Source organism: Microcebus murinus, chromosome 16 (assembly GCF_040939455.1).
Source record: "Microcebus murinus isolate Inina chromosome 16, M.murinus_Inina_mat1.0, whole genome shotgun sequence".
NCBI lineage: Eukaryota > Metazoa > Chordata > Mammalia > Primates > Cheirogaleidae > Microcebus > Microcebus murinus.
In genome coordinates this window covers 52996699-53018625 of record NC_134119.1, presented here as the reverse complement: position 1 = coordinate 53018625, position 21927 = coordinate 52996699, and the positions used below count along the sequence as shown (strand labels likewise).

General features: G+C 51.0%; 2 protein-coding genes across 3 annotated transcripts in view; both read left to right on the top strand.

Annotated features, from left to right (window-relative positions):
* MAN2B2 (mannosidase alpha class 2B member 2) overlaps window positions 1-9902 on the top strand; it is a 39623-nt gene extending 29721 nt beyond the window's left edge. Inside the window, exons 12-19 of the mRNA XM_075992945.1 lie at window positions 389-580; window positions 1072-1324; window positions 1834-1944; window positions 2040-2232; window positions 4431-4568; window positions 6727-6839; window positions 8470-8587; window positions 9609-9902. Coding sequence (XP_075849060.1) covers window positions 389-580; window positions 1072-1324; window positions 1834-1944; window positions 2040-2232; window positions 4431-4568; window positions 6727-6839; window positions 8470-8587; window positions 9609-9706 — 1216 coding nt within the window. The 3' untranslated portion in view covers window positions 9707-9902. The remainder of the gene's footprint in view (window positions 1-388; window positions 581-1071; window positions 1325-1833; window positions 1945-2039; window positions 2233-4430; window positions 4569-6726; window positions 6840-8469; window positions 8588-9608) is intronic.
* A 1527-nt stretch (window positions 9903-11429) lies between these two features.
* MRFAP1 (Morf4 family associated protein 1) lies at window positions 11430-13581 on the top strand. Of its 2 annotated transcripts, none has more exons than XM_012747697.3 (3): window positions 11430-11543; window positions 11659-12091; window positions 12565-13581. In XM_012747697.3, exon 2 carries the CDS (start codon window positions 11695-11697, stop codon window positions 12076-12078), a length of 384 nt encoding a protein of 127 aa, XP_012603151.1. In that variant the 5' UTR covers window positions 11430-11543; window positions 11659-11694; the 3' UTR covers window positions 12079-12091; window positions 12565-13581. The 2 variants fall into 2 exon arrangements, with proteins under 2 accessions (XP_012603151.1, XP_075849059.1); XM_075992944.1 differs by having other exon boundaries at window positions 11494-11543; window positions 11662-12091.
* Window positions 13582-21927: the final 8346 nt, after the last annotated feature.

The window sequence follows — 21927 nt, the reverse complement described above, 5'->3', positions numbered from 1 at the left end:
CTGGGGGGCCAGAGAATTTAACAGGGTGCACAGGGACAGGAAATTTTGGTTTCCTGCTGGACAGTTCAGGTCAGTATGACAAAAACCCATTCTTGGGCTGGTTTTCCTGGCAGACCAGGCTGACCGCCAGGGTGAGTGGGCATTACCTGTGCTGGCCACACGAGGTGCCTGGTGCAGCGGCTGTCCCCACCCCCTCACATTTGTAATCCTCGGGCGCAGGATGGGCTCTGAGCCACACTGGCTGTAGGTGGGGCCTCAAGCTTGTCCATGAGCCTGGTTGCGCAGACTCGTGATGCTGCTCAGGCTCTGCAGAGGTTGCTAGCCCGGTCCCAGATCACCAGACGCTGTCTGTGACGACAATGACATGTGCTCTTTCCTGCCTCTGCAGACAGAGTAACCGAACAGTGCACATGACCCAGGAGTTCCTAGAGTACCATGTCAACGGCGATGTGAAACAGGGCCCCATTTCCGATAACTACATGTTCACACCCAAGGATGGCGCGGCACCCGCGTGGGAGGCCGTGGAAATGGAGATCGTGGCGGGAAAGCTGGTGACTGAGATCCGGCAGTACTTCTACAGGTGCCTCCGTCTCGGGTGACCCTGACAGCCGGGCACAGCCAGTGCGCACGGGCAGGAGAATGCAGGAATGAAAGCCCTTCATCGCTCCTGAGCCGTGCTCGGCACGTGCTCGATGTGCAAGGGGAGTGTGATGAAAGGACGAGTCGCTCCAGTGTCTGCATGTGCTGCTGCATTTGCCTGTGCCGTGCGGGTCTGCCAGGAGCCCATCAGAGCGGGGGCAGAGACCCAGAGTTTGACCTGCACGAGAGGAGTCCTTGTTCTTCCACCAGCAGAGCAGTCATGAGCCATCCGGCCTGGCATGGCAGCTCTGTGCCATCAGGGAACCAGGCCACCCCCAATGTACCCCTCAGTGTCCCCAGGGGGGCCACTGTCCACATGGCCCTAGAAGGCTTCCCGCCTGCCCACCCTGCATTCAGGAAGGAAGGACAGAGGGAAAGAAGCATCTAGAAGGCTCGCAGAGCTTTACTTACTGGTGCCCTCTTCTCCTCCAGGAATGTGACCACCCGGGATTACACGTACGCAATCTACTCCCGGCTCGCCCACGTGCCACCGGGCGGAGACGCGGAGCTGCTGTGCCGTCGGATAGAGCAGCAGTACCACGTGGGCCCCTTGGAGCTGAACCGAGAGGCTGTCCTGAGGACCAGCACTGATCTGAACAGCCGGCAGGTCCTCTACTCGGACAACAATGGCTACCAGATGCAGCGGAGGCCGTACCTGGCCTACGAGAACAACAGCATTGCTCGGGTATGCCCTGCAGCGACCACGGGCACACCCCTGATGGGCTCTGCCCACCCCTTTGAGCACCAGTGTGCAGTGGTAGAGGCCTCTAGAGGGAATTCTCATAAAGCTGCTTTGCCCATGTGCCTGCCCTTCCAGGGGTCGAGCTCAGGCTCTGGGTCAGTCTAGTGTCTGAATTCTGGTGCTGCCACACATGAGGGACCTTGGTTTGTGCCTCAGTTTCCTCATCAATAAAATGACTGCCTCATCAAAGGGTCAGACTGAGGGATCATGAGATGAAGGATGTCAAGAGCTTCGCTGGGGCCTAGCCCCGTGGCAGCTGGGTTACACGGCAGGGAAGCAGTGAGGCTGAATGTGAGCCCCAGCTGGTTTCCGAAGTCTAGGTCCCCACCCCATGCTGTAGCTGTGCCTGTGGGAAGGGCTGGCTGGGGGGACAGAGGATGACCCCTGACCAAGTGGCCTGCCTACTTCACCCTTCACCCCAACCACCAGCATGGTCACGCTTATGTCTGCAGAATTACTACCCCATGGTCCAGTCGGCCTTCGTGGAGGATGGCAGAAGCAGGCTTGTGCTGCTGTCCGAGCGGGCACACGGCGTCTCCAGCCAGGGGAACGGGCAGGTGGAGGTAGGAGAAGGCACAGTCTGTCCTGCCACAGCCCCCTGTGGCCACCCACACTCGTGCTCAGGTGGGACGGGCCTCTCAGGAGTACTTTCCTGCAGGTCATGCTCCATCGGCGGCTGTGGAACAACTTGGACTGGGATCTGGGATACAACCTCACGCTGAACGACACCTCGGTTGTCCACCCAGTACTCTGGCTTCTGCTGGGGCCCTGGTCGGCCACCACTGCTCTGCGCCAGAGGAGCGGGCTGGCACTGCAGCACAGGCCCGTGGTGCTGTTCGGAGAGCTGGCTGGTAAAGGAGCACCCTTTCAGAATACTCGTCACCACTGCCCCAGAACAAGCCAGCCTGGCCCGCGTGGGTCTTAGGAAGGGCTTGTGCCCTCAGGAATCTGGGCAGCTTTAGGGCAGGAAGGGACCTCAGAGCTCTCTGGTCCAACCCCCTCATTTAATAGATGGGAAAACAGTGGCTCTCTCAAGGTTATACAGCAGTCCAAGCACAGAGCTGGTACTCACACCCACTTCACCTCACTCCTCTTCCCTGCGTCTTCTCCATTTTCTTCCTTGATCTATCTTTTACTTTCTTAATATGACATTATGTCACTATGTTACCTCAGGTCTGAAGGCTCAGCATTTAAAAGACTGGTTTTGTCTGAATCTAGGTATGCTGTCACGAGGTGAGGGTGCTTCTAGTCCATAGTCTAGTCTGCAAGGTTAATGCTTTGCCTCCACTGAGGTTTCTATAGATGAACAACCATGTAGTCCTAATCTTTATTCAAATAGTGGGACATGAGAAACCTTAAACAGTGATTACATTTAAAGGTGATATTTTGGAGCAGCCTTTAAAGAATTAAAGATCTAGGTAAAATTTGGTGCCATTCTTACTAATCCATGAACTCTTCTTTTTCTACTCACTTGCAGAGATTTTGATTAGAATGTGTTTTAAGGTTCTCCCTGCTTTGGTTTTAGAGCCAGGACCTTCCCAGGTCGTCAGCAAGTAGGCAGGCTGTCATTCACTCATGCAGCACACATTTTCTGAGCACCTGCAGTGCACCACAGCTGTAGCGCATGAGAGGCAGCCCCTGCCCTACAGGAGCTCTCATGGGCTGCCGGATGGGGAGGACACAGTCACAGAGCCAGGATTCAGGGTAGAGAGGGAGCCGTGCCACGGCGATGGCCTGGTGCTTTGTGGGTTTGGAGGAGTGTGAGACCACAAGCCAGGAGGAGTGCAGTGAGCAGGGCCGGGTGTCAGTGAAGGCTCTTTGTGTGGAAGTAGCAGAAATGGAGGGACTGCTAGTCGGGCAGAGCCTGGGGAAGCTCTGAAATCTAAGGAGGAACAGGACAAGAGGCCTGGGCGGGCGGGAGGCAGGCAGCTCCAGTATCTTGGGGACAGACATTCACGGCCATCTCTCCCAGGACTACCACTAAGCTACCTGCCCGGCACCTCAGTTTCCCTGCCTCAGATTCCCGGGAGGGGCGATCTGATTGGCTTGGCAGGGTCGGGGTCTGCTCCTAACTCGGTCAGTGGTTTCTTCCTAGCAACTGGGCGCCTTTCCTGCAGAGCGAGATGTCAGCATGTCTGAGCAAGCGCCATGGCTGTTGTCAGCGCCGTCCCACCTGCCCTCACTCTGGTCTCTGTTGGTTGCAAGTGAGAGAAACCAGCTCAAACTCGCTGCTCCCCAAGGAGAGTGTACCATGAGGCCCACAGCACTGAGCAGAGGGCAGGGGTGTAATTTAGCCTCAAAGACAAGAACCCTCTTGAGGCTGTCCCTCTCCATCCCTCACCTGTGCTGCCATCCTTCTCCCCTACCTGGCATGTGGCTGTGAGCAGCTCTGGGGCTGGTCTCATAGAACAGTTCTGTCTCCCCCACCCAAAAGAAACTGATAACTCGGACTTTCAGTCTTGAGTGCAAAAGTCCCAGGGAAGGATTCTGATTTGTCACACTGGGGTCAGGTGGCCCGTGCCTGGACAGATCGGTGTGACCTGAGATATTATGAGAAGATATTAGCTCCCACTGAAAATCCAGAGTTAGAAAGAGAGGGCACCGAGGTGCCGTCTGAGCAAAGAGACTGGTAGATCACAACACAAGGGGGACTGGCCCCCAGGCCTCAAGTAGAGATGGAGCTCTGCATCATGGACTTGCTGTGACCTTGAGCAAGCTGTGCCCCTCCCTGGGCCTTATTCTCCTGGTCACTAGTTTGAAGTGGCTGGAGGAGCTTCAGGGTCCTTGCAGCCCTCAAACACCATGATTTGCAGTTGGACACTCAGGAGGAAAGGCCTTCAGGTGAAGCAGTGCACGAGCAGAGGCAAGGAGGTGGCAGCCTGAGGCACTGGCACCAGTAGGTGCTTCAGGCTGATGTGGTGTAGGCTATGCTCGGGGGTGGGTGGGGGAGACTGGAAGGGGCAGGGGCACATGATGTGTAAGCTCTGAGTGCCAGGAGGAGGAGCTGAGCCCCAAAACCCTGTCCTCACTCTGTCCATCTGCCTTGCAGGGACTACCCTGAACCACCCAGGACCCCAGAAGCACGAGGCCGTGACACTGCCCCCGAATGTTCACCTGCAGATCCTGAGCATCCCGGGCTGGAACTACAGCTCAAACCACACTGAGCACGTGCAGAATCTTCAGAAAGGTGAGGCAGGTGTGCAAGGGGCCCAGATTCACTCCTCCTCCCTGAGTCAGCCAGGCCTCCAGCCCACCACCAAAGGGGGCTCACCTTAGAGTTGTCATGGCTGTGCAAGGTCACCCAGACCCCATCTGGCAAAAGGAGACAGCGAGGCCCACAGAGAGTCAGTGAGTGACCAGAGTCACTCCGCAAGCCAGGGACAGGGCGGGCCTGGACCCCAGCCCAGGACCAGCCCACACCGGTCTCTGAATGGATCCACCTCACCCCCAACTCCAGACTGCTGTCCACATCCTGCCCAACCCTCAGGGCTGCACTCCCATCCTGCCTCCTGCAGGGACACCTCCTGGAGCCCCGAGTCCCCCTCGCTCGTCCTCCAGGTCAGGCAGCCTGTCTGCTGGGAGCTCCCAGTCACTTGTGTGACCAGTGTGTCCTGTGCTGGGCGCTGGGGAGTGAGCAGTGACCAGGGTGGGCAAGGTCCCTGGTCTCTGTGAGCTCTCGGTAGAGCGGGAACAGCCAAATCACCAGACGGTGGTGACTGTGATAAAACAAAGCCTGCAGGGCATCAGAGAGGGCTTCCGGAGGAGGCAACACCTGCCAGAGCCAACTTGTCCTGTGGCCACAGCCACAGCTGCACCTTACTGCCCCTTTACACTGTGAGCAGCTCAAAGCAGGGTCCGACTGTGCCTCGACCATCCTCCTGTCCCCAGGGCCTGGCACACCTGAAAGACGGCTTAGTAAGAGTCCGCAGAGTTAAGAGCAAGGAGGAGAAGGAGAAGGAGGCATTAACCTCCAAGTCCTGGGCCAGTGTCGAAGCAAGACATGGGATCAGCCCAAAAGGCCAAGCAACACCCTTGTCCTGACAAAGCTCACCTTGGAGGCTGCGGCCGAGTCCTGGAGCCAGGCTGGCTTCCCAGGGCTGAACCCCAGCATTGCCACCTCCCCATCCCAGAGACACAGAGCGGGGCAGTCCCCCAGCAGCTGCAGAGCCTTTCCTTCCAGCGTGTGGGCGTGGCCCAGCGCCGGTGAGGATGCCAGTGAGGACGTGTTTCCTGCAGGCGGCCTGCTTCCACATGGGGGCAGGAAGAGAGGGGCTGGCCGAGCAGGCTGCCCAGACGCCCTGGTGGGAGAATCAGGAGCCGGCTTCCCTGGACACTCGCAGCCGCCTAGGGAAGCCAGAGCCCTCGTCACCCTGCCATACAGGCCAGGAGATGGGGCATTCCCTGCCTCTGGAACTCGAACCCGGGACCATGCACTAGGAGCATGGAGAAGCCACTTTACAAACCTCTTAGCTTTTGTGGTCTTGGGCAGCCATTCCTGTGTGCCATTCTGAAAACCAGCAACCTCATAGCCCCGTGATGAGCTCTTTAAAAATACTGATGCTTCAGTTCTACCCCCTAGACAGTCTGTTTCACTTGGCCTTGGGGCATAGCTGCAGAGCTGGGGTTTGGGAAACACTGATGTCAGCCGGGCCTTGCCCTTTCCGGGACCTTAAACTCAGTACTTTCCTCTGAGCTTTGGTCTTCTCATCTGTGAAATGGGAGCACAGCAATGAGCCTTTCTGTGCAGGAGGGTCAGACGGACACGAGGTCGTGTACATCACGTGGTGAACGAGACGATTGTATCCATTAGGGCTTATGCCGCAGTGACAAGAGCCCTAAGCCTCCCTGTCCTTACACAGTATGAATTCGTTTTCCCCCACCAGTGTCCTGTGGGGGTCGTCAGGAAGGCTTTTTATCACCGTGGCTGCCAGGTGCCCCCGACGGAGGCTGCATTGCAACACGTGCTTCCTCGGTCACCAGAGCGGGGAAAAAGCTTCTGGCGGGAAGTGACACATGACTTCTGCTCGCTTTGCGTTGGCCACAGTGGCCACGCTGCTCACGCGACTTAAGAGGGGCAGGGAAGGAGAGACCTGGAGTATTTTGGGACAGGTTCACTCATGCCCGAGACTTGATGGCGTCATGGTGGGGGCCCTTAAAGTCCACTGGACCTGGGTGGGGAGCCTCCCTCTGCAGCGCCCCAGCCGTGTGGCCTTGGACAGGTGACTGCCCTTCTCTGAGCCTTGGTTTCCTTGTCTGTCATGAGATAGAGGAGTCAAGTGGTAAGTCACCAGGTGTAGACTGGGGTCAATAGGGTTGGTAATGCCACCTTCCTTCTGCCCCCAAAGGCCATGGAGGGGAGGCCCAGGCTGACCTCCACCGTGTCCTGCTGCGGCTCCACCACCTGTATGAGGCTGGCGAGGACCCAGTCCTGTCTCAGCCGGTAACAGTGGATCTGGAGGTAAACTGCCCCACCCCCGTACCAGTGCTGCCCCCCCACCAGATCAGGCCTCCCTGGCAGGGCCCTGCCTGAGAAATGGCCTCGGCAAAGAGGGCCCTCAGAGCGTGTTCGCAGACGGATGCCGGGTGGGCTCTGGTGGGCTCACCTGCCTCACCGCCCACCCTGCCTCTTCATGTCTGCTGCGTTTGTTGAGTGTTACAAGCCTGTGTTTATTTATTATTTATTCTTGTTGTAAAACTTTTTAAACAACACAGATATCATCTGTGTAATGACAAAACAAACGCCTTTGAGGGGTGACTTAGAGTAGGACAATCCAGGTCTGCCTCCAGCAGCCTCCATGGGCGTCTCAAGTGCCCCATGCCTCTGGGCCTCAGTTTCCTCACCTGTACAATGGGGGAGGTGAGAGTTCTTTGCCCCAAGGGCTGTTGAGGCCCCGTGCAAGGGTGCCTGGGAGCTCATCAGGTGTCAGTGCCCCATGTAGTCCTCAGAGCCCCTCACCCCGCCACATGCGCTCCCCGCGCCTCGAGACACCTCGTTTCTTCCTGAATTCACCTTCTTTCTGGGTGCTAGGAGCTCTTTGTTTCATTTCCTGCTCACACACAATGTCTGTAAGTCTCTGCGTGTCTGCCTTGGGTCTTTTTCAACGTGTCCTCAGAGGATCAAGAGAGGCGCTGCAACCTCCCGCCGCACCAAGGTGCCTGCCTCCTTCACGGCCAGCCATGGAGGGGCTGCCTCTCTCCCCACCGGTCCCCAGCCCCGGCGAGCCAGCAGGAGCAGAGAAGGCAGTGTGGAATCCGGAATTGCTCATGGGTGCTGCCTGTTTCATAGGAAGAAGCGCTGCGGCCGCGAGCGGAGGGGATGGCCAGGGTGGACGCCACGGGTTCTCTCCCATGGGGGGGTGGAGACGCACTGACAGCTGGGAGTGTGTTTGGCTGCAAGTCATGAAACACCTAACAGAGTGCTTTTGTTTTCTCGCCTGACGAGAGTGTGGACCGGAGACCACGTTCCCATCCAGCTGTCATCAGCACGCTGGCTCTTTGTCCCGTGTCCTTGTTTGTGGTCACTAGATGGCACAGGCCTCCCACAGGAACAAATTTAAAGGCAGAAGGGGGCTGGGTGGCAGCAGCAGAAGAGCCTTGCCCTAGAGTGGCTCTCTGCTCCTTTCAGTGCACAGAAGCTTCTCCAAGAACCATCCCCACCCTCGCACTCTGCAGACTTTTCCAGAACTGTGTGGGCCTCTGCCTCCCCTAGCTGCAGGGGAGACTGGGACAAAGCTTACTGGGAAATGGGGGGATGGGATGACTCTGACCGGCTTCATCCTGGGTGGGGCACAGTACCACTCGTGCATCGTCGGAGAGGGACACAGCGTGTGCCAGCAGCTCAAAGGCCTCCTGGGCCTGCTGGCAAAGCACATGCTTCCCCAGCCTCAGTTTTCTCATCTGCAAAATGAGCAGCCAGTCCTGTTCTTGCTGCCGTGCTGTGAGAAGTAGGTGAAGGAGGTGTGCAGGGCACCAGGGCAGGGCCTGGAGCCCTGAGGACACACAGTCCACGGCGTGGCTGCTGCTCTGGTTCTCTGCTCAGATCTGGGGCTTCCCGGTGCAGCTTCTCACCTCTGCTCCTGTTCCTGCAGGCAGTTCTGCGGGGGCTGGGGCCCATCGCGGCGGTGGAGGAGCGCTCGCTCACAGGGACCTGGGACGTGAGCACACTGCGCCGCTGGAGCTGGGGAACGGAGACTGTCCACTGCAGAGGTTTGGGAGCCCCCGCTTTAGCCCCCTGCCTGGGATCCCAGCCAGGCTTAGGACCCGGACAGACTGGTTCAAATCCAGCCATCTGCCCCGTACACCTGTACTACCTGAGTGGCTGCCTTCCCTCTCCAAATCTGCAGCCCTCCCAACTCTACCAGTGGGCTAAGAAAGGCTCAGTCTTCACTTGCCAGAGCTCCACACATCCTCCACACACATGCGCACACGGGCCACACGCCCTGCCAATGCCCTGGGTGAGAGCCCCATGCTCCTGAGGGGGCCCCGAGGGTCTCTGCCTGCTGGGTCCTGCTAACATCAGCCATTCCAGGGCTCACGCTGCACACACCACTGTTAGCTCCTGCGCACCACAGGCAGCCTCATGCCTCCCAGTCCTTGCCTGTGCTGTCACCTCTGCTGGAACACCCTTGTCCTGTTCATTCTGGCCAGCTCCTGCCCACACTTCCCCGGAGGCTTCCCCTGAGTCCCTGGCCAGGTCAAGTGCCTCCTCTGCTGCCCTGCCCAAGTGTTTCCTCTGTCCCGTGTACCTCCTCTTTGCCCACGACACATGGCGTAGTGCCCAGTACATGGTGGATGTTCAGTCTGTGATGGATGGATGGGTGGATGGAAGGAAGGAAGGAGGCAGGAAAGAAGGGGAAAGGAAGGAAGGACGATGGATGGTGAGGGATGGGTGAACAGGCTTCCCTCTCAAGAATGGAGCCCAACCCCAGGGCGTGACCTCAGTGGAGCCCAGTGAGGCAAAGGGCAAGGTTCACCAGGCACCTCAGTGAGAAAGCTCTTAGACCTTGAGTCCAAAATCCCATTAGAAAATGAGGCCAGTGGGGCTGGGCTGGGGGTAAAGCAGAAACCCAAAGGCCCACTTGCAGCTGGAGTCCTAGCAGGTGGGGACAGCCAAGGGCCATGGTCACGGTGGAAGCCACAGCAGACTGTAGACAGGCAAGGTGTTGTGATGGGGAGGCTGGGAGGAAACTCCGAGGGACAGTGCTGGACAGACCACCTCTGCCCCCAGGCCGCTCCACCTTTCCCTCGAGGTCGTCACAAGGCCCCACCATCACCATCCACCCGAAGGAAATTCGGACATTCTTCATTCACTTCCAACAGCAGTGAGCCCTCAGCAGAGGCTGCTGGCCCTAAGGCTGCCCCAGGGACTCTGTGGAACAGAAAAGTACCAGGACATGGAAGAGCTATGCGGAGGGACCCGGGGTGGGGAGTAAACTGCTAATCCAGCAGGCTAATGGCAGGAAATGATCACATTTGGGGCTTTCTTATTTTTTAAAAATAAAATTATACATTTTAAGATCCAGATTCTTCCCCTCCTTCATTCGAGCCAGCCCTTTCCTCTTCTCTCACATAAATGATTTGTTTTCAGTTCATTTGGGTAAATACCAAGGAGTGTGATTGCTGGATCATGTTGTAAGAGTATGATTTAGTTTTATAAGAAACTACCAAACCATCCGGGCGCGGTGGCTCACGCCTGTAATCCTAGCTCTCTGAGAGGCCGAGGCGGGCAGATTGCTCGAGGTCAGGAGTTCGAAACCAGCCTGAGCAAGAGTGAGACCCCGTCTCTACTATAAATAGAAAGAAATTAATTGGCCAACTAATATATACAAAAAATTAGACGGGCATGGTGGTGCATGCCTGTAGTCCCAGCTACTTGGGAGGCTGAGGCAGGAGGATTGCTTGAGCCAGGAGTTTGAGGTTGCTGTGAGCTAGGCTGACCCCACGGCACTCACTCTAGCCTGGGCAACAAAGCGAGACTCTGTCTCAAAAAAAAAAAAAAAGAAAAGAAAAGAAAAGAAACTACCAAACAGTCTTCTGAATGGCTGTATAATTTTGCATTGCCCTTAGCAAGGAATGTGAGTCCCTGTTGATCCGCCACCTCACCAGCATTTGGTGTTTGCAGTGTTCTGGATTTTGACTATTCCAATAGGTGTTTAATGGTGTCTTGTTGTTTGAGCCATGTATTTTTATTCATACCAAAAAAATGATGAGCTAGCTGCCTCTGATATGTCAAGAAAGCCCAAAAATTGCATTTTTTTATAAGAGCAAACGATGTAAAGAACTTGAGAAGTCTTCAAAAAAGATATGCTTTTGTTTCTTTTAATCTATAACTCTGCCAAATTCAAAGCTGTGATGTATATCCATTTGACTGGAAACCCAAAGCCAATCTTTGGCACTTAGGCAGACTGGATTCCTGAAATGTTTAATGCTGTTTCAGGACTGATCGATAGGCTAGGAAATTAATTTTTCCTTAAACTGTGTGTTGAGTGAATGTTAAAGCAAATTTACTAATGCGTCCCAAGCGCTGCCCAGGGCGTTAGGAACACGGAGCTAAATGCAAGCACTCTCGGTAGACAGGTGCAAGGTTGACAATGTCTTTTCCACAAACTGAACTGTGGATCCGCCGGGGCCTCAGGGTGAATCCGACCAGGCTTTGACCCTTGGGAGGTGGGTTGGTGAAGAGACACCCAGACACTTCTGACTGTAATCCAAGGAAGAGCGAACATTACACTTCAGGACGGCGAGAGGGGTCGGACGGCCCCACGTGACAGGAAAGGGCTGGAAGTCACCCCAGGGATGTCACCGCCTTTGCGACACCATTACTTAGGACCCTCCTGTCGTGGTGTAGGAGGACCTTGTTAACAATGTCAACTCCCGCGCTCGAGAAGCCCTCGATGTGGAGGCCACCCAGAAGAGATCACCCTGCAGAACCGGGGTAGAACAGGGGATGCCCCCCGTACGGGGAGAGCCGGAATGGGACAGAGCGTGCGCGCTCGTGCTCGTGAGTGCCTGCGTGAGCGCGCCGCACCGCCCTTTACCGTCGTGCGCGCACCCGCGCCTCGCAGCCCGACCGTAAAGACGCTCGGCTGTCGTGAAAGCAGCCGCAACGCGCAGAGCGCTGGTTGACGGCCGAGACTCCATTTTGTTCGCCGCTTCTCAGCTCGTAAGTCGCTTTCCGTGGCTTCTCTGAGGAGAAAAGTTTAAAAAGGGTAAAAGTTTTAAAGAATATTCTGGAGTTGTGTTGCTAAACGTAGCGAGTGTCCGTTTTGTCTCTGCAGCAGACGTCGCGCGCGCTTGCGAAGCAGCAGGAGGAGATGCGGCCCCTGGACGTCGTCGAGCTGGCGGAGCCCGAGGAGGTGGAGGTGCTGGAGCCCGAGGAGGACTTCGAGCAGTTCCTGCTGCCCGTCATCAACGAGATGCGCGAGGACATCGCGTCGCTCACCCGCGAGCGCGGGCGGGCGTACCTGCGGAACCGCAGCAAGCTGTGGGAGATGGACAATATGCTCATCCAGATAAAGACGCAGGTGGAGGCCTCGGAGGAGAGCGCCCTGAATCATCTGCAGAGCCCCAGCGATGGAGTCGAGGGCAGGGTGGCCAAGAGGTGCGAGAAGGCCGAGGAGAAGGCGAAGGAGATCGCGAAGATGGCAGAGATGCTGGTCGAGCTGGTCCGGCGGATAGAGAAGAGCGAGTCGTCTTGAAGCGGCGTCGGCGGTAAGGGGCGGCCGCGCGAGCCGGCTGGGAGTCTCGGTCGCTGGCCGTGAACGTGACCGTTGAGGAAAATGGTTTAATAAAAATCCACATGGGGTCGAAGGTATCAGTGGATACCATTGAAATGGTTTTTTATGTTGGTAATTTGGAAAAATAAGGTGGTTTTGGTTTTTGCTTGATGACGTGTTTGGTTGTAACCTAAGGGTTACAATCTATAGAACAATTACAGGACATTAAGTCTAAAAGTCTCTAAGGGAACAAAAACAGACAATCCAGGCCGTCCAGCAAGGGGGTATAGAAATAGAGAGTTTCCAGAGAGAAGGCCAGTGGACAGTTCTGGATTTTGCTGGAAGACTGAATTGAGTCTGATGGCATCTAGAGGAGGTGGCATCCTGCATGGTTGAGTTGGTGAGGGTTCTGGGTTGTTCTCTCAGTATTAACCTCTGGATGATGAAATTCTCCCAATTGTGCTTTAGGTTTACAGCCAATGGATTTTGGTCGACTGATGGCGATTGGCTGACACCCTGGAGAAGCTGAAACCAGAGAGCCTTTTGTTTTCTCTTTTTTTCCTCTGTCTATACCCTGTCCTCACTTACACTACGTTTCTGCTATGGTCTGTGGTTTGATGACCTCAATATGAGTTTTGATTGTTAAATGTTTTCGTTTGGAGAAATAATGTTTGTTTGAATAATGCTCTCACATACAGGAATTAGAGCCTAGATTGTAAGCTCTTGTAGCAGTCACATTTGTTCTTGGGCTTTTGTTATTTCTAAATTTTGAGGTGCTTTGCTCTTTCTTGTGTGACCTGATAGCTCCCTGGAACTTTGGTCTCTGTGTGACACGAGAGACTCAAGAGTTGGAGTTCTCTAGCTCTGGAGGTACTGAAGGAGCTGTATTGATTCTAGAAGACAACTCCATGCAGCAGCTGCTGAAGAAAGGACCAGACTTCAACTGGAAATGTGGATGGGGCTGATTTGGCGAGGCCTAATGAATCTGGAAGACTGAGTGGAGGATAGTATTGTCTGTATTTGGGGATTTTAATTTCTGTGTGAGACCAAAGGAGGAGAGATGTATTTTGTTCAAAATTTAAATTCTATGTGGTACACTATCTGATGTAACCTGTCTGGTGAGTTTATTTGGACAACCTAATTCATCTTTATTTGACATGGAGCCTAGAATAGGGGATGAGATCTTGATATTCTGTACAAGTTGATGTAATACCCTGATGTATTTCAAGGGATTCTGGGCATAAAATGGAAGAGATGTTTGCAAAAACCCTTGAGGGGATAGGGGAGGAAAGAAAGCATGGAATCGTCTGCATTGGACCCTAAAGTGGACTGGGAAGAGGCATCTTCAAGGTTCATATGTTGTCCAGCTGTAAGTTCATTTGAGTAGCAGACCTAACAAGTATTTGAGGTCAAAACCCTACCATGTTTAAAAAAAAAAAAACTTACCATGTTAATAAAGGTATTCATTTGCTTGAAAAGACAAAAGATCTGGAAAATTATTAAGAAATGTTATTTAAGAATGAAATCTGCTTTCTACTAGGTTGTTCTCATTGCCAAATGGGGAGTGAACAACTTATGGTTTCTCAGGCTCTCAGCCTTTAATCAAAGGGGAGCTTTATTTCTGTATGCTACTTTGGGAACCAGGTGAGGAAGAACGTACTTGGTTCTTAGTGTAGGAAGGAACTGCATGTGATCCAGGCCCTTACCCTCAAAGAGCCAGAGTACCTTCAGTCTTTCAAGTTAGAATGTTATATTCTAGTCCTTGCATTGGAAATATAGCGATAAAATAAAATTTTAGTGGGGTGAGGAACCACTGCCCTTCCAGTAATGAAGCACTTAAGTACCCCTAGCTGATACAAGTGTGGCTGACCAGTGACTCGGTCGGCCCTTTTTGGTAAGTGCCTCTGCTAAAGAGAGCTGCCTTAGCCAAAGTCATGCCCCCTTTCTTTAATGGCCCATATCCAGTGACTTGTAGACTGGAGGTCTAAGGTCCCTATCTCTCTTACTATAATTTGGAACACCTTCAAAGGGCATCTCTGCTTCAGAGCTCCCTCCGGGATCTGAAGCTTTTGTTAGGACTGCATCACTGCCCTACTGCTTTTGTCTGATCTTGCTTGCCTTCCCTTCTACAGGTGTTAATCCCTAAAATTTACGTGCATCTATTTTTAACCTTAGAGTCTGCATCCTGGGGAATCCATTTGGTAGACAGAAATCTAAAACAAAACCATGTGTCAGCTGGGCTGATGGTTCATGCCTGTAATCCTAGCACTTTGGGGGACTGAGGCAGGAGGATCGCTTGAGGTCAGGACTTCAAGACCAGCCTGAACAAGAGTGAGACCCCCTCTACAAAAAACAGAAAAGTTAGCTGGGTGTGCTGGTTTGCACCTGTAATCCCAGCTATTTGGGAAGCTGAGGCAGGAGGATTACTCGAGCCCAGGAGTTTGAGGTTGCAGTGAGCTATGATGATTTCACTGCACTCTAGTTCAGGTGGCAGAGCAAGACCCTGTCTCCAAAAAAAAAAATCACGAGTCATAAGCTCATAGAATAGATACCATGTCTTAGAAGAGCACTGAGGGTGAGGTGGTCTAGGAAAGTTTCCAGAGCAAGTAAGTGGTGAACTTGTCCTTGAAGAGTGAGTATAGCTTCCAAAGTCAATAAGAGAATGAGAGGCACAGGAAACAGTGTAGAAAATGCTAGAGGGTCAGAGTTTTCTGTGTGAGTTTCATACAGAGTGGGGAAAAATTGGTAGAATGGAATTAAGAGCCAGGAAACAGCAACCACCAAAAAAGATACGTTTGGTACATTTGTCAAAACTAAGAAATTTAACATTTGTATAGTATTACTAACTGGACTACAGACTTTATTCTGATTTCACCAGTTCTCCACCAATGCCCTTTTTCTGTCACAAGATAACACATGCATTTTATTGGGTAGTTGGTTTTTTAAATGGGTAATACAAATAACAAAATTCAAAAGATACAAAAGTGATCCTTCCTCTCTCCCCAGCTTCTCAGTTCCCCTCCCAGGAGACAACCATTTGCAAGTTTCTTGTATTTCCTTACAAATAATTATGTTTGAACATACATGTAAAATTCTTCCCATCTTTTTCTTTACATAAATGGTGTAGCACACTATGTAATCTGTGTGCTAAACGTCCTTTGCTTGTTTACCTGAAAATAGCCTGGAAGTCTTTCCCTATCTAAACATCTAAATCTACATTCTTTTTTTTTTTTTAAGGCTGCATAGTGTTAATTGTACAGATGATTCTTACATAAAAATTTGAAAACTTGACTTAAATTCTTTCCATTAAATCCTTAGTTCCTCTTTCTTGTGATTCTCATCACAATCACCCCAGCTCCTGAAGTTCTTCCTCCTGGCTTGCCAGCAATTGCAGGAGCAATCAAATCTTGCATCTTCTAAACGAAGAATGTGGTAAGGATCCATTCTGAGAGTCTTACATGGCTACACCCTCATTAGATGGCTGGAGTCTCCACAGTTTTTTATTATTAACGTTCCATATATCTCTGATGAGCCTCAGGCACTCCATCCCTTTCCTGGCTGTCCTCCAGAGGTCACAGAACTGTGCAGTAAGCCCTGGTAGGGTTCTCAGATGGATTCCTGACACTGCAGAGGCCACCTTAAGCTGGGACCTATCTTTGTTCAATATGGTGTTTCAGGTGTGACACGCGTCCTCACCAAAGTGCTATTACACAAGCCAGAGGACTGTAGGAGCTCTGAGGTGTCACTTAACCTAACCGGGAAGGTGAGGAAAGGCATCCAGGAGGAGATACTAAGGTACATAACAGAAGGGCCTATGAGAGGTACAAAGTATGGAGAATGTTCAAAAGCTGCTGGGCCCACGCCAGGTCAGAACCAGGCTGAAGAGACCACAGAGTACTACAGAGGCTTCTGCATCTGAGTGTTTCATCAGCTGAGATGACCCCTTGGAAGAAGGCAAATTTAATTCTCATGGACATCATGGTAGAGCTGGCAACAGCCGAGGACAAAATCAACACTCTGGGGGTGTAAAAAGCATTAACAAATGTCTGACCCCAGGTGAGGAAGGACACTCCAAAGTTCCTAATCCTGGGGAAGACAAACCTCAGAGCAGTGCCAGGCTGCCATGGAGCTCAGGGGCAGAGGGACAGGAGACAGTGTCCAGTCATCCTGCTGCTGTTCTCGATGACCTGAGCCTACACTGGCTTGTCTCTGAGGTTTTTTCCAGCCCTGGAATTCTGTATGACTTCTGAAAATATCCTTTTCAGGATAAAATGCTGTGAGGGTCATTAGTGCTGTTCACCAAGTAGATTCCAATTCTCTGCCTTCTAGGCACATGGTAGGGTTGCCTTCCTGGCCCCTTGTGGTTGGGTGGGCCATGAGACTAATTCTGGCCAATGAGTTTCAAAGAAGAGCAATACCTGTCACATCCATGCCAGAACCTCCAAAGTGACACCCTCTGAGCTCTCTTCCTCTGGTACAGAGACCAGCAACATTCAAGACAGTGGTTGATCAGCCCGTGTTGCTTTGATGATGTGGTTCCCCTGCCAATCCACAATGAGCAAGTGGCAAAAACAAAGAAGAACCTTGGTTGTTTTAAGCCACTGAGATTGAGGATTGTTATGACATAACCCAGACTAAGATGACTGATACAGTGACTTTCATCCTTTCCTGGGGTTTTGATGAAAGGGGTGTCCTGTCTAAGGCCTTTATCCTCATTTGCGATCACATCCCTCCTGATGCCCAGGGGCATTGTCTAGCAGATGATCTCCTGTCTCACTCTTTCACCTGTAGCTTTTCACTTTCCTCTGCCCTCTGATGCCTTCGAGGTGAAAGAAAGCCCACCTTCAAATCCCTGGCCCTGGCTGCCCTCCCCTTCCAGGCAGCAGATAAACATGCAGTGGGTTGAGTTTCCACCATTTCCAGAGATAAATGGGAGTTTGTTACCCTAGCTAACACTGGCCAGATAAATCTAAACCCATCCAGGGCTTGCTTCAGCCACTGCCCAAAATATGTTGGATGCTACCCTTGTCAACTACATTTTCTTCTCCTCCTCTGCTCCCCATGATGCTCTATGGCACCTATTTCCTGATTTAGATCCCCATCCCTTCCTCCTGCCTTCAAACTGTCTACTCCATGGTTCACAAAATCCTCCATTCTATCATTCCCAAACTATGAGGTCATTAAGTATAAAATGTCCGATTTCCTTAAGTGCTAAGTTTGACAGTTGATATCGCTGACATTTTCACTTTGACACTTATTTTATTTTTATTCTGAATGTACATCCTCATTATTTCAAATGCTTGGTTATTGACTTGTGATTATCTTTCAAAAAATTTTTTAGAGCAACTTTTGTGAAACCATGGGTAAGTCAAACATTCATGTCATTTTTTAATGCAAGTTCCATCATGGAACCTATGCTTCGCAGACAGTTCAAAATAACAGTGAAGTGTTTGGGAAGGATGTAGCTAATGGACACACAGTACATCAATGGTTCCAGAAATTCAATTCTGGTGATTTTAATCTTGAAAATGAGCCATGTGGGAGACCAAAGTGGATAATGATGAGCTGAAAGCTGTAGTGGAGGTGAATCCATCTCAACCTACACGTGAATTAGCAGCAGGGTTTGACGTTACAATTCCAACAATATTGGACCATTGGAAACAAATCAGCAAGGTAAAGAAGCTGGACAGATAGGTACATGAATTAAACAAGTGTTAGCAGAGAAATTGTCTCTAATCTTGCCTTTCTTTGCTGTCACAACATAAAGGCAAACCATTTCTATGCTGTATTGTTATGTATGATGAAAAATGGATTCTTTTTGACAATCACAAGTGTTAACAATGGTTGGATAAAGATGAAGTGCCGAAACACAGTTCAAAACCGAATATTCGTCAAAAAAAAAAAAAGCTAATGGTGTCTGTTTGGTGGTCCAGTGCTGGTATTATCTACCACAGCTTCTTAAAACCTGGTCAATTGATTACAGGCGATGTCTACTGCAACTCCTGAAATGATAAGGGTGCCTGCAATTACGCAGCCGAGATTGGTCAATAGGGACAGGCCAATCCTCTTGCAAAACCACGTGTTACAAAAAAACAACTCTGTTTAAACTAGAGAGGCTGGACTTGGAAACTCTGTCATCCACTGTATTCACCAGACATTGCATCAACTGACTACCCCTTCTTCCAGGCTTTGGACCACTTCTTGTAAGGAAAAATATTCAATTCTCAACAGGCTATGGAAAATGCCTTTCGCAATTTTATCACTGCCACTTGCTCTCTCAGCTTCTTCGCTGCTGGCATGAACAAGCTACCATTAAGATGGCAAAACTGTTGATAGTTTAGGCACATACTTTGATTAACTGTATTGCTTCTTGTTAGAGCAAGATAATGAACTAAACTTTTGAATAATGAACTAAACTTTTTTGTTTTTTTATTCTTTTTTTCTTTTTTTTTTAAGACAACGTGTTGTGTCCCATGAACTAAACTTTTGATTTGGAATCGGACATTTCATATTTAATGACCTAGTAAATGCATATTACTCTTTGCTAACTCTTAACAGCTGAGACTAGACTCCCCCAAGCCTGGACTTTTCTGCAGTGTTGTTGGTAATGGTCCCTCACAACACTAAACTGCTGCAGACACAGATGAACGGGACGACTGGGTTCATCAGGGCTGCCATTTTGCCAGGAAAAAAGAAGTGGGGTTAGGGTTTTGACAAAGACATTATTGCAACAATGGACTGTGTACTCTGAACAGATGAGTGGGGAGCAGGATGGCAACAGGAGAAAGTAGCTGGTAAAGTGAATTGAGGCCCCAGTGAAGTTAAAAAAATATGTGTTATTAGCTGTACTGGAAGTGTCACCTGCAAGGATTGGGATGTGGCAGAAAATAGGAGGGCTTGCCAGTATTGTGATGGTAGGGCAGTTTCGAGGTGACAACAAGCCCCGAGTCACCCTGGAATGAATGGCCAGAGGTGTGGGGGAGGTCCTTGGACAGGAGGAGGCCCAGGAGTGGGACTGGTGGCTGTGTAAGCATGGAACTCGCCCAGGATGACGGCAGGACATGGGGTGCAGGGGAAAGCCAGGTGCCAACATCTGCAGTGAACAATGGGAGAGTCCCCTGGAGGATGACAAAGGTGAACAGGGGGAGCAGGCAGATGGCCAGTGAGCACTCCAAAGGAGTGCCACTTTGGATGAGAGGGAGGGCAAGGAATGATGTAGCGTGGCCAGGGGAGAACACTGAATCAACTCCTTTTTCTTTTCTTTTTTTTTTTTTTTTTTTTTGTTGCCCAGGCTAGAGTGAGTGCCATGGCGTCAGCCTAGCTCACAGCAACCTCAAACTCCTGGGCTCAAGCAATCCTGCAGCCTCAGCCTCCCGAGTAGCTGGGACTACAGGCACGCGCCACTATGCCCAGCTAATTTTTTCTATATAATTAGTTGGCCAATTAATTTGTTTCTATTTATAGTAGAGACAGGGTCTCGCTCTTGCTCAGGCTGGTTTCGAACTCCTGACCTTGAGCAATCCCCCGCTTCAGCCTCCCAGAGAGCTAGGATTACAGGCATAAGCCACCGCGCCCAGCTGAACCAACTCCTGATACACGAGTGGCTTTCCTTTCACAGGCCTGAGGACAAAATGACACTATTCTCTGGGACCATCAGCAAGGGATGAGGTTGGGGAGGATGAGGCTTCTCCAAGAAGTCAGGCACATTCAGGCAGTGGTTCACCAGATCCTACAGGCCTAGCCAGGAATGGGTGTGGGGTTGGAGAGGCCTGGACAGCATTACTGGAAACTAGTAAGAACAGCACCCTAGGCTGAACTTGACTTGGTTCATCAATGGGAGAAACAGCAGTGACAGGCTTGGTAAATTTAGTTCTGAATTTAGTCTGAGGGGGGATGGACATGGCCTTGGTATGACCACCATGAAGAGCTGAAGATGGGGCAGCTGGAGGTTGTCACTCCACTATGCTTCCTACAGTGGCTTTTTTGAAATGGATCTGAGAAGCCACCACTACTGGTCATTTGGGGCCTCACAGGGTTGCAAACAGCAAGGGTTCTGCATCCCAAACTGAAACAGTTAAAAGAGATGGCTCCAAAAGAAGTCATCTGAGAGGGAGCCAGGACTGAGGCCCGAGCCTTTCTCAAGCATTTCCATTAAAGGTTTTTCTCCAGATAGTGGGCGCTAACCAAGTGGGCAAAGACCAGATTACAACTGTAACCTTCCTTCAAAGCCACCTGTTCCACATGGATGAGTAGGCAGAGGGCAGAGCACCAAGTCCAGTAAATAAAAAACTAGAGACTTCACAAGATTTTTGGCTGTGATCACCTGCACTTGGGGACTGACTAAAAGTAAAGAGACAGGTAGCATCCTCAGGTTCTCAAGAAATTATATTGCCAAAGAGATTCCAAGCAGGGTCTGCTAAAACCCGGGGTTGTTCAGCCCCTGAGGAGAGTCCTGAGCTGGGTCACCTGCCCCAGCAAGAAGCAGGCTTTAGGAGCTGCAAGGCCCCCAGCAGGGGGCACTTTCCAAGCTTGTTTCATACTTGGTCTGGAAGATGATAAGGAAGAGCCTCCCTGAGGCAAAAGCCAGGGACCCAGAGGAAAGGAGCAAAGTAGTTCCTTCTAGAGAGAAAAACAGATGCTAAATGGGCTCACCTGGGAGTTTTTTCCACTTTTACTTTCTGCCTGGTGGCCTTTCTTTCTCTCTCTCTCTCTTTTTTTTTTTTTAGGCAGGGTCTCACTTTGTCACCCAGGCTGGAGTGAGGTGGCAAGATTACAGTTCACTGCAGCCTTGAAATCCTGGGCTCAAGCAACCTTCCCACCTCAGGTTCCTGAGTAGCTAGAACTATAGACAGGAGCCACCACTCTGGCTGATTTTCTTTTTAATTTTCTGTAGAGATGGGATCTTGGTATGTTGCCCAGTCTGGTCTGCCTGGTAACTTTTGATAATACTCATAGCCTAGAGATACCAAGTGTTTCCCATTCTTTCCTTTTCTAAATAGAAGTTGTGTTGGGTTTTTTCAGTTTCGTAGAGATAGAGTCTCACTCTGTTGCTCAGGCTGGAGAGCAGTAGCATCATCATAGCTCACTGCAGCCTCCAACTCCTGGGCTCAAGCGATCCTCCTGCCTCAGCCTCCCAAGTAGCTGGGACTACAGGCACATGTTACTACACCCAGCTCATTTGTTAAGTTTTTGTAGAGACAGAGTCTCCTTATGTTGCCCAGGCTAGTCTTAAACTCCTGGCCTTAAGCAATCCTCCTGCCTTGGCCTCCCAAAGCTCTGGGATTACAGGCCTGAGCCACAGCGCCCAGCCTGAATGGAAGTTTTACACCGTTGTCCAACACAAACTCCTTGCTGTGTGGACTTCTCCTTAGGGAAGCTCACAACATGGCAACTGCTTCCTTCAGAAGTCATGATCCCAGAGAGGGAAGGCCCACGTGAAAGCCGCAGTCTTTTCATAACTTATTACACCCTCACTTCTGCTATATTCTAATTGTTAGGAGCAAATCCAGCCCTCACTCTAGGAGGGGGGATTAAGCTCCACCACCTATGGACGAAAGGAGTAGCAAAGAATTTGTAGTCATATTTTTTTAAAAACCACCACAACTATTGTCATTACATTCCAATAATATGATGTTTTTGAGACATCACAGATTCAAAGGAACCTAAATTGCTAGCATTAAAGAGAATTTCTATCCTAACATCTGAATTCTAGAGATTTTAAAAAGTACAAAAATAAAAATAATTTTTAAAATAGAGTTTCTAGAGTTTCAAGGTTTCTACACAAAAAATCAATTCATAAAAGTCAGTAGTGTTTCTCTTTACCAGGAACAA